Source organism: Mustelus asterias, chromosome 10 (genome assembly GCF_964213995.1).
Source record: "Mustelus asterias chromosome 10, sMusAst1.hap1.1, whole genome shotgun sequence".
NCBI lineage: Eukaryota > Metazoa > Chordata > Chondrichthyes > Carcharhiniformes > Triakidae > Mustelus > Mustelus asterias.
In genome coordinates, this window is record NC_135810.1 from 78,686,552 (window position 1) to 78,698,899 (window position 12,348).

At 39.0% G+C, this 12,348-nt stretch overlaps 1 protein-coding gene across 10 annotated transcripts in view; it reads left to right on the forward strand.

The window, feature by feature from the left end:
* Nucleotides 1–11,963, forward strand: part of LOC144499698 (LIM and senescent cell antigen-like-containing domain protein 1) — a 118,985-nt gene extending 107,022 nt beyond the window's left edge. For 5 of the 10 annotated variants that reach the window (XM_078221994.1, XM_078221991.1, XM_078221995.1 and 2 more), the window contains 4 exons: nucleotides 7,743–7,835; nucleotides 8,630–8,678; nucleotides 9,089–9,164; nucleotides 11,787–11,963. In XM_078221994.1, the coding sequence (XP_078078120.1) occupies nucleotides 7,743–7,835; nucleotides 8,630–8,678; nucleotides 9,089–9,164; nucleotides 11,787–11,901 (333 nt within the window). In that variant the 3' untranslated portion in view covers nucleotides 11,902–11,963. Of the gene's footprint in view, nucleotides 1–7,742; nucleotides 7,836–8,629; nucleotides 8,679–9,088; nucleotides 9,165–9,389; nucleotides 9,569–11,786 lie in introns of all 10 variants that reach the window. The other 5 variants (XM_078221992.1, XM_078221993.1, XM_078221988.1 and 2 more) reach the window with 2 other exon arrangements.
* Nucleotides 11,964–12,348: the final 385 nt, after the last annotated feature.

A 12,348-nucleotide genomic window follows, 5' to 3' on the forward strand; every position in this document is an offset into this window, starting at 1 on the left:
TAACCTATACATTTTTTTGTGTCTGACTGCTGGGTGTTCAGCAACTGTGGAAAGCTGCCACCATATTTAAGATTCTCCAAGTTATTGAAAAATCTACTGGGAGACGAGCGGGAGTGTGGGATGGGGAGTGGGAGCGGGGGAAGGGGAACAGGAGTGCGGGAGTGAGTGTGATTCTGCCTTATATCCAGTCTCGGGTTTCCCACCACTACACACCAACCGATAAACATGCAGCCACCCACAAGCACTGACTCTCTCACTCTGGTCATTTTTATTACTTTTTTTAAACTTAACAATTTATTGCTATGACACTGCTGTACTTTTGTGAAGCAGTTTCCTTAAAACCTCAATTTTTTTTGAAATTCAATTTATTCTTGTGCCAAACCTTATCTTCTGAAATCTGCTCATCAACCCCTTTGAGTGAAAAAAGTATGCAGATGTGGTGCCCTGAGCCAAAAGGTTGTATAAACCTGCTATGCTGCCCATCAACGACCATTGGGGTTTTGCAGGAAGAGTCTCCTGGAGTTGAGTGGGAAGAATCTATGCCATGTTCCATGATGCAAACTGGCTAGTTGAATGTTAACAATACTCATCTGCCACAACCTGGACTTCTAGACTCTGCCCAGAAATGCCCTTTTAAGCCTAAAGAGACTCTGTCATGCTGTATCTTTCATTACCCCATTACAGAGGAAGACAGTGGCTAATTGGCTGTTTGACAACTGACAGATGTATACTTGAGCATGACAGTTAATAGATCCTCCTCACAAGTAGCATGGCCAGCAGCGCAATGGATCATAAAAGGGACAAATATATTTCCAGAATATTCCTGACAACAGCATGAACACAATCTACCCCATTCACTGGTTTGCCCCTCTGCAGTGCAGTCGTGGATGCTGCTGAGCACCAGATACATGAGTGTGTTCCCATACCTGGCCTCTGAGTGAGAACACCCAGAAGTTTAAAGTTTAAACTTCCTCATCAGCTGTATACCTGAAATTTGACCTATTTTCAGCAGTTTGCATTGTGCCATGCAGCTTGGTATTCTGGACATCCAGGTCCCAGACTAGTATTTAATTATTCTTGGGTTGTGGATGACGTGAACAAAGTTCTTGCCCCAGTTGTTCTGAGTGTATTTGGAGTTGAAGTAAGCTAGACCAGTTTGCAGTGGCAAATTTCCTTTCTGGTTGGGCTTTTGCAACCTGGCATCTTAGTGGTAATTTTTCAGCGTAATACTCCCTTGAATCTGGTGGCACCAGACTTAGTCGTTATTAGCACTGCCCCAGTGGAACTCCTTTGAATGATTGATGACTCCATTTAGCCAACAGACAAGTTATTTTGGATCGTTTTCTACGTAATTGCAGTCTCCTGTGGTTGAACAGAATCCATTGTTCCCATTTTATTTTTTGTAACCCTCCTGGCCTTGCAACATACTGCATTATAATCTAGCTTTGCAGCAGCTCCTGACTGTTTCAAAAAGGCTTAAAATATCTTTGTTTTCACAGGCAGTTTTCCTTCCTTTCCAATTATCTTAATAAGGTGCTGCTTGGACGGCAGTTGACATGCCCAGTGATTTCCTTACTTTCTGAAGTCATAACAGTGTTAGCCTGATTTGAAAAGTGGTATTAATTGCATGTTGTTGTTTGGTCTGGGTAAAAGTCTATTTTAAGCCATTCCCCTTATTTCTTGACAGTAACATATTTTGAGGATAGTAAATTCAATTTTTGCAGAACCTTTATTATCTCTTTCTATTTCAGTTTTTTCATGCCTATAATTCATTGATTTAATACAGTTCTCATTTGTATAGAAGTATTGTCTGAAAGGCTGATTTTTTTGAAAGTACAATATTTGATTGCGCTTTTCCACTCAATCTTTTCAAATTCTCCTACTGCCGTTTTTGTTTAAAACACTTTGATCATGTTGTAATATGTAATTTATGCACCAAACATGCATACCAATTGAGATCCCACAAAAAAAAGCTGGAATACTTATCTGATATTTTGCTTGTCAGAAATTAAAAAAGTGGAGGATGCAGGGGCAGCAGAATTCCTTTCTGATCAATTTGTAAATATTTAAGCCGAGTACAGAAGTTGTAGAGGAGAAAATCTTTGGATCTAAATACGTATTTTTACGTTGCTTTTACTTTTGAATCACAGAATTGTTACATTGTTATGATGCAGAAGGAAGTAATTTGGCTCATTGCGTCTGCACTGGCAAACTCGCCTAGTACTATTCCTCTGCCTTCTACCCATAACCCTGCACATTCTTCCTTTCAGAAAGCAGTGTAATTCCCTTTTGAATGCTTCAAATGAACCTGCCTCCACCACAGTCTCAGACAGTGCATTTCAAACCCTAACCACTTGCTGCATCATCCTATCACATTTGTTTATTTTACTAGTTACTTTATATCTGTGCTTTTTTGTTCTCGATCCTTTCACAGGTGGGAACAGTTTCTCCCTACGTACTTTGCCCAGATTCCTCATGATTTTGAATACCTCCATCAAATAGGAAAACAGTCCTAACTTCTCCAATATATCTTAATAACTGAAGTTCCTCATCTCTGGAACCATTCTTGTGAATCTTTTCTACACCCTTTCCGATGCCTTGACATCCTTCCAAAAGTGTGGCACCCAAAAGGAGACACAATACCGTAGCTGAGGCTGAACTAGTGATGCTTACAAATTCAATATATCCTCTTTGTTATACTCAAAGTCCAGGCTTCATTTCTCTCAACCTTTCCTGTCACCTTCAATCATCTTTGCACATAAACACCCAGGTTGCTCCTTTAGAGTTGTATCCTTTATTTTCTATTGCCCCGCCCCCATATTCTTCCTACCAAAATGAATCACTTCAAATTTCTCTGCTTTGAACTTTACCTGCCACCTGTCTGCCCATTCTACTAACTTGACTATGTCTCTTTGAACTTCTATACGATCCTCACAGTTTACAATACTTCTGAGTTTTGTAACATCCATAAACATTAAATTGTGCCTGGTACATCAAGGTCTAGGTCATTAATATCTGTCAGGAAAAACAAGGGCCCTGACACTGACGCTAGAGTCACAAGAAGCCTTCCTCCAACAGGAAAAATATCTATTAAACGCTATTGTTTCCTGTCGCTCAGCCAATTCCATATCTATGTTGCTACTGCCCCTATTATTCCATGGACTCTAAATTTGCTCATGTCTGTTACGTGGCACTATATCAAGCGCCTTTTGGAAGTCCATGTACACCACATCAACAGCATTGCCCTCATCAGCCCTCCCTTACCATCCCAGAAAACTCCTCCAAGTTCGTCAAACATGATCTCCCTTCCATGTTGGTTGTCCTTCACTTACCCACGTTTGTCTGTGTGACTATTAATTTTGTCCCGAATTACTGTTTCTGGAAGATTACCCACTATTGAAGTTAAACTGTTATTGCTGGGCTTATTCTTGCCCCTTTCTTGAACAAAGGTATAATATTTACACAATTCTCTGGCACCACCCCGAGTCGAAGGAAGACTGAAAAACTATGGTCAGTGCTTCTGTAATTACCACTCTCATTTTCCTCAGTATCCATTTCATCTGGTCTCAGCACCGTATCAATTTTAAGTACAGATATTCCATCTAATACAACCTCCTTTTCACTGTTTAACCCACCTAGTCTCTGAATTATCTTGTCTTTTACTATGGCCTGGGTAGCGTCGTCTTTCTTCATAAACACAGATGCAGAATATTCATTTAGTACTTCAAATTTACCTTATGTGTAAATCCCCTTTTTGATCCCTGAAAGTCCCTACTCTCTAACAAGGGGAAGCAACCTCTCAGCATCTACTCTGTCAAGCCCCCTAAGAATCCTATATGTCTCACATTTCTTGTGTATTATCCATGTAACTCTCAACCTCATGGATGCATCGCAGTAACACCAGCTGCTGCTCATGATCCACAACCTGGATTTCAAGCTGCTGTAACTTATGACTTGTAACTTCCTGCAATAATGGTTATCCAGAATATGGGAAGCTTTCTGGAGTCCCTGTATAGCACGGGATGAATGCACTCGAGATTGGAGCATCCCTGCCATTTCTCTATTTATTAGCTGATAAACTTGTTACTATGATTAAATCTTCCTACTGGTAATAAACCTTACCAATATTAATAAAGCTTTACCAATACTAATAAAACTTACTACTATTAATAAAGCTTAGCACTATTCATAAATTCTACTACACTAAACCTTACGATAAATGAATAAACTGTACCAATACATGTTACTAATACTTATGATCCCTACTAATACTTTTTGCAACTTACAAGTAGTAATAAACCCTACTTTATAAATATAGATGAGACTCACCCAGTATTCCCTAGGTTAGATCAGAAATACTCATCAGCTAATCATCTATCTATATACCTGCGATGTCATGCCCGAATTTATTTTCTCAAATCAGAGTTTTGACTGGAAACTGCCCAGACCCACTGCTGTCGGTGATTCCTGCCTCTTGGACTGATCTTTCACCCTCCCTCTCCACTCTTTATAGCCTTGCTGCTTTCACTGATTCTCCCCACTCGGACTGAGCCCTCACCTTTCCTCTCCACTCCTTGTGACCTTGCTGCTCTCGCTGTCTTTCCCTACTCAGACTTCTTTTTCTCTGTTCTTCCCACACCTTTGGGATACAATGACTGAGCAGATTATCTGCTGTTGTAGCTCTACCACCATTCTGAACTAGCCATTAGTAAATATGGAAATGTAACTTGTTGATGATGTCTACATTAATGTTTTTTAAAAAAATCCTTGTCCTTCAAGACATGCCTGGTATCCATTATGCTTTTCCCAACATAATGTGACCTAGGCTGTGGGCAATGTATATGCCTTGCATCTTCATGGCAGCACATAGAACATAGAACAGTACAGCACAGAACAGGCCCTTCGGCCCACGATGTTATGCCGAGCTTTATCTGAAACCAAGATCAAGCTATCCCACTCCCTATCATCCTGGTGTGCTCCATGTGCCTATCCAATAACCGCTTAAATGTTCCTAAAGTGTCTGACTCCACGATCACTGCAGGCAGTCCGTTCCACACCCCAACCACTCTCTGAGTAAAGAACCTACCTCGGACATCCTTCCTATATCTCCCACCATGAACCCTATAGTTATGCCCCCTTGTAATAGCTCCATTCACCCGAGGAAATAGTCTTTGAACGTTCACTCTATCTATCCCCTTCATCATTTTATAAACCTCTATTAAGTCTCCCCTCAACCTCCTCCGCTCCAGAGAGAACAACCCTAGCTCCCTCAACCTTTCCTCATAAGAACTACCCTCCAAACCAGGCAGCATCCTGGTAAATCTCCTTTGCACTCTTTCCAGCGCTTCCACATCCTTCTTATAGTGAGGTGACCAGAACTGCACACAATATTCCAAATGTGGTCTCACCAAGGTCCTGTACAGTTGCAGCATAACCCCACGCCTCTTAAACTCCAACCCCCTGTTAATAAAAGCTAACACACTATAGGCCTCCTTCACAGCTCTATCCACTTGAGTGGCAACCTTCAGAGATCTGTGGATATGGACTCCAAGATCTCTCTGTTCCTCCACAGTCTTCAGAACCCTACCTTTGACCCTATAATCCACATTTAAATTAGTCCTACCAAAATGAATCACCTCACATTTATCAGGGCTAAACTCCATCTGCCATTTTTCAGCCCAGCTTTGCATCCTATCTATGTCTCTTTGCAGTCTACAACAGCCCTCCACCTCATCCACTACTCCACCAATCTTGGTGTCATCAGCAAATTTACTGATCCACCCTTCAGCCCCCTCCTCTAAGTCATTAATAAAAATCACAAAGAGCAGAGGACCAAGCACTGATCCCTGTGGCACTCCGCTAGCAACCTGCCTCCAGTCCAAAAATTTTCCATCCACCACCACCCTCTGTCTTCGATCAGATCACCAGTGACCTATCCAATTGGCCAACTTTCCCTCTATCCCACACCTCCTCACTTTCATCATAAGCCGACCATGGGGGACCTTATCAAACGCCTTACTAAAATCCATGTATATGACATCAACTGCCCTACCTTCATCAACACACTTAGTTACCTCCTCAAAAAATTCAATCAAATTTGTGAGGCACGACTTGCCCTTCACAAATCCGTGCTGACTATCCCGGATTAATCCGCATCTTTCTAAATGGTCGTAAATCCCATCCCTAAGGACCTTTTCCATCAACTTACCAACCACCGAAGTAAGACTAACCGGCCTATAATTACCAGGGTCATTTCTATTCCCTTTCTTAAACAGAGGAACAACATTCGCCACTCTCCAGTCCTCTGGCACCATCCCCGTGGACAGTGAGGACCCAAAGATCAAAGCCAAAGGCTCTGCAATCTCATCCCTTGCCTCCCAAAGAATCCTTGGATATATTTCATCAGGCCCAGGGGACTTATCGAACTTCAGTTTATTCAAAACTGCTAGTACATCCTCCCTCTGAACATCTACTTCCTCCTGTAACCCCTTCTCTTCCTCAAAAACATGGCCCCTCTCCTTGGTGAATGCTGAAGAAAAGTATTCATTCATCACCGCTCCTATCTCTACTGACTCCATACACAAGTTCCCACTACTGTCCTTGACTGGCCCTAACCTCACCCTGGTCATTCTTTTATTCCTCACATGAGAGTAAAAAGCCTTAGGGTTTTCCTTGATCCAACCCGCCAAGGACTTCTCATGCCCCCTCCTAGCTGGGACACGTTGATGGTCCCAGCATGTTGCATTGCTTCAATCATATTTTACTTCATTGTTGAATGGTAAAATAATGAGGGATATAAATTTAATACATATTGCCGGTTATAAAAGGATTTCTCTTACCACAGTTCCAAAAACTGCATGAAGTATGTTTTGTAATATATTAAAACGGCATTCAAAACTGTGCGTCCCTGAGCATCCTTTGGCTTAGGCTTTGAAGTGGCAACTCGGATTAGGATATTTGGTGTTGCCAGACTAAACATTAAAAGTAATTGTTTTAAATACGCTATTTTGACTTTTAAGAAATCTGCTCCAGCACTGAGCTTTTGTTTTCATAACTGCACATATCTCAATTTGTTATCATGACTGAACACTTAGTACTGATTTAAATTGTATCCAAAACTTAGACAAGAGCCCTTAAAACTGACTCCTGTCTAAAGTTCAAAATAGACAAACTAACAGTTAGGTAAAGAGTGGAATGGACGACAGGCAGCATTTTTGCTTCTTATGTCTTCCTTTTTCTTCCACCCATTCCTCAAAACAGATGATTGTAGAGATCTGCATATGATCCAAAAAAAACTAAATGAAAAAGCAAAATTAACAGTGAGTTTCAAGTGCCTATTTATATTTTAGTGTGTTTCCTTACATTACTCAGAATAGATCTGATGATTGAAATCAGAAGTCATCAGAACCCTATCCTCTTCTAATAACCTGCATCTTTTGACTCAAATTAATTGGAATTTTCATTTTGCCCATTGTTTTTCTTTATGTATATATATATGTCCCTGTGCAACAGTTTTCATATGGGTTTATAAAATTGTTACTTTATAAGAACAAGAATTATTGGATACAGAGGTGAAGAAAGTACGACATATACCTTTGGTTATGCTTTGCTCTGAACAATCATTCCCTCTTTAGTTCTTTTTCCTGACCATGCACTTGACTGAACAGCCACAGTGGCTGTAGCTAGTGACTTATTTGTGAAAATATCAATTATTGAACTGAAACTTAAAATTTTAATTACAGCATTTTGTGTGCGCCAAGTGTGAGAAACCTTTTCTGGGTCATCGTCACTATGAAAGGAAGGGATTGGCTTACTGTGAAACTCACTATAATCAGGTAAATGCTGTGATAATCGACAACACCTAATTTAATAACAATTTATTTTTTGTTTTCGTGGAAACATTATTTGATTTTTGCATTTACTATTAGTCTGATATTTTTAATTCCAGTAGCAAGACTGCTTTTTGCGGAAATGTTCATAATGTTGAATCCAACCTTTTTTATATAAATAGGCTAATATATTTGAAACAGCCAGCCTTTTGTATGTTGCTTATCCTTGTTTTGTCTTGAATTGAAATATTGTTTTACTGTTACATATTTCAAAATAGTTATGCAGAACATCTGTACCAGCTAGTTCTAAATATTATGTTGCAATCCAGCATTTATTCAGAATAGATAAAGGACTTCTATTTATATAGAGCCTTTTGTGCAGCAAAATTATTTTGAAGTACAGTCACTGTCGATATACTTAGCAAGAAACTTGCAAATAACAATGTCCCACAAGCAGTATATTTGACCAGTTGCTTTTGGCAATGTTGATTGAGAAATGAATATTGGCTACGATACTGGGAAAGCTCTTCAAATATTGCCTGCATAAATGGACAGAATTTGCCTCTGTTTAACATTCCTAATGAACAGCACCCATGACAATGAATCAAGTCTGACTTGGTGGTGAGAATGCTACCAATTGAGCCAAATTTATTCTTTAACAATAGTTTTGAACCCTTTTGTAAATTACTTGAAAAGATTTCTGAAGGAAAGGTTTTTATCTTGAATTTATAATTTTGGCATGTAAAGGTATATAACATACACACACTTTGTACATAATCTTACAATTATTTATTTTTCAGCTGTTTGGTGATGTTTGCTACCACTGTAATCGTGTGATTGAGGGAGATGGTAAGTTTTAAAGTACTTCTATGATTGGAGTGTTTGTGACGGAATGCATATATAATAAATATAAATTATATATGATGAAGAAGCACCAGGAATTTTTTCTATTTTCTATCCTAAGACTGTTTCAGTGACACAACACCATCCAGTAACAGAAATTTCCTGATTCTAAAATGTAGCAAACAAAATAGTTTGAAACACTTTTCTACGTCAACCTTCTTAAAAGTTTAGCAGAATTAAGAATTGAGACGTTCCTTATTCATACCTTAGAATTTTGCAAACTGTTGTTAAATGTTGAAACATTCATTTTAAACCTGAATCTAATTAATCTCTAGTGAACCAAGTGGATAAATACAAATACGGAAGATATTAGTGCTGTGATTAACTGTATATTTCAACATATTTTTACTGTACAGTTGTATCTGCTTTGAACAAGGCCTGGTGTGTTAACTGCTTTGCCTGTTCCACTTGCAACACCAAGCTGACACTCAAGTAAGTAGTTTTAATCCTGGCAATCCACAGTCTGCTTTAAAATCACAAACTTTTATTGTGTTTAGCTTCTTTCTGTGACTAAGCTCTGGTTATTTTCATCTCCCAATCTAAAACTGTCAGAATTGCAACACTCAACTTTTTTCTACGTGGTTCTATACTTTCCTTGTTTCATACATTACTCTGTCTGTGTTCTATCCTTTTCTATCCACTATTCATTCTGTGAAGAGACAAATTTGTTGAAATTGATCTGAAACCAGTCTGTAAACACTGTTACGAACGATTGCCTGAAGATTTAAAACGGCGACTTGCTAAACGGGAAAGAGATGCAAAAGATAAACAGAAAAAGAAAAAACTGATGGATATCTGCCTGTAAAGGAATGCCTCTCTCTTCTCTTCTGTCCTTGGTTAGTATCTTCAATTTCCATGTGTCTCGTGTTCTAATCAACTCATTCTGTATTGTTGCATTCTTGTATTCTTTCACCTACTTCCATCTATGTATTATCATCCATCTTTGCTTCCTGTCTCTACCCATCTACTGGTTAGACCCTCCTTCATATTTTGTTTTCTCCAGACCTGGCTAACCCTGACCAGCCTCCCATTTTCCACTCTTGAAAAACTTGAGCTCCTCGAAAACTGCTAACATTAACTCACACAAAGTTCTGTTCACCCATCAGCCCGATGTTTGCTAATCTACATTAGCTCTCTTTTCATCAACACTTCAAATTTAAAATTTGCATCCTTATTTTCAAATCCCACTATGAGCTTACCCCTCTCAATCTCTGGAGGTACACCCTTCTAAGATTTCTGCACCCCTCCAATTCTGACCTGTCCCAAATCATACATCCCAAACCTTCATCACTCCATCACCATGCCTTCAGCTGCATAGGCTACTAGCACTGGAATTCCATCCATAAACATCTCCACCATTCTACCCATCTCTTCTCCTTTAAGACACACCTTTAAAATGACTTATTTGACCAAACCTTTGGTCACCTATCCTAATATTTCTTCATTTGTCTCAGTGTTATTAGTTGTCTCAGATTATTATTCCACCTGCTATACTTACATTAGTTTCTGCACCATCATTAACTATATGATGCTTATGTAGAAACGTGTTCCATTCTCTCAGCAAGTCAAAAGATTCATATTACAGTAGAGGTATATTTGCAAAGAGATTACATTTTTCAAAAATTGAGTCGGTAAGTCTCAACCCATGCCAAAGTTGATGCACAGTCTCTAATTCTATTACCTGTCTTAATGATTGCTTCTTTGGCTATGCATGAATTTTGTCTGATTACACTTCTGGGAAGCATATTTTGCAATGTTAAAGACTCTGTATAAATGCCAATTGTTTTTATCATGACTCAAAAGCATTAACTAACGACGATACAAAGGTGGCAGCAAATTTCAAGAGCCACATCATCTATCTGTCTTTGGACGAGACCAAAATCGTCTCCAGTGGTGGTCTCACATCACTTGGACTTTGGTACCAAATGCATTTCAGTGAACTAGAGTCATAGAGCTTTACAGCATGGAAACAGGCCCTTCGGTCCAACTTGTCCATGCCGCCCTTTTTTTAAAAAAACCCTAAACTAATCCCAATTGCCCGCATTTGGCCCATATCCCTCTATACCCATCGTACCCACGTAACTATCTAAATGCTTTTTAAAAGATAAAATTGTACCCGCCTCTACTACCACCTCTGGCAGCTTGTTCCGGACACTCGCCACCCTCTGTGTGAAAAAATTGCCCCTCTGGACACTTTTGTATCTCTCCCCTCTCACCATAAACCTATGCCCTCTAGTTATAGACTCCCCTACCTTTGGGAAAAGATATTGACTATCTACCTTATCTATGCCCCTCATTATTTTATAGATCTCTATAAGGTCACCCCTCAGCCTCCTACGCTCCAGAGAAAAAAGTCCCAGTCTATTCTGCCTCTCCTTATAACTCAATCCATCAAGTCCCGGTTGCATCCTAGTAAATCTTTTCTGCACTCATTCTAGTTTAATAATATCCTTTCTATAATAGGGTGACCAGAATTGCACACAGTATTCCAAGTGTGGCCTTACCAATGTCTTGTACAACTTCAACAAGATGTCCCAACTATTTTATACAACACACAAGAAGCTCAACACCCCCAGAAAAGAACAGTTCACTTGATTTTGTACATTTACTTTCATTTTTGCCTTCATTGCAATAAACTGCAAGGATTTCAAGACATGTCAGGTACTCATAGTGCAAATTAAATCGGGTGACTAAATAATGAAAATTAGTCTATTGAAGATTTTCCTTACCTTACCATGCTTACCTGGTAGTATAAAAAGGGTTACCTTTTATCCCGTTAACTGATATTTCATGTTACAATTGTATTTCATGATTACATTTTGGTAATGTCTCTTGTTGAATTTTCATTTGATTTTGATTTTAGTACAGTTTAAAACTTCATGGATTTGTTAGAAATTATTTAAATCTACTGCCCAAGACTCTATGATGTTCTATTCCATCTACTATGGTTCCATTTTAAAACTAAAACTGGATAGAAAGTGTCCATATGACAGAACATGTCCAGACCTTTTTCATTGAGTGGAAGTAAGAAAATGTTTGTTTTTTGTTCCATAGAAACAAGTTTGTAGAGTTTGACATGAAGCCAGTCTGTAAGAAATGCTATGAGAAATTCCCTCTGGAGCTGAAGAAAAGACTGAAGAAACTGGCTGAAAGTGCAGGACGGAAATAAGGAATCTATTTGTGTTTTACTGTTGATTTGTAAAATAGCTCTTCTAAATTCAAACTTTTTTTTTAATAACAAGTCAGCTGAGTACATTTGGAGCAACATTCTCAATGCAAGTGAAGTTACCACTAAAAATTAGTTTTGGAAAAAAGAAATCTAGTTTTTACTTTAATCTAACAGAGGCAGATCCATTTGTTCAACTTTATATAAATTGTAATTCCTATTTGAAAATCTTTGCCCTCTCACCTTGTGATGCCACAGAAAAATACCATGTCCAGCTAAATGACTTGTAGCCTTATTGTCCTTTTGTTGCTCTCAACAGCTCCCTAGGAGTTGTGCAAGAACAGTACTGTGGGTTGATCTGAATCAGCTGCAAACTATTTTTTGTACACTGTACCCTCCCTCTTCCAATGAGGAAGTGCCTTATCAATGGCCTGACTGAGTGTGTGCCTT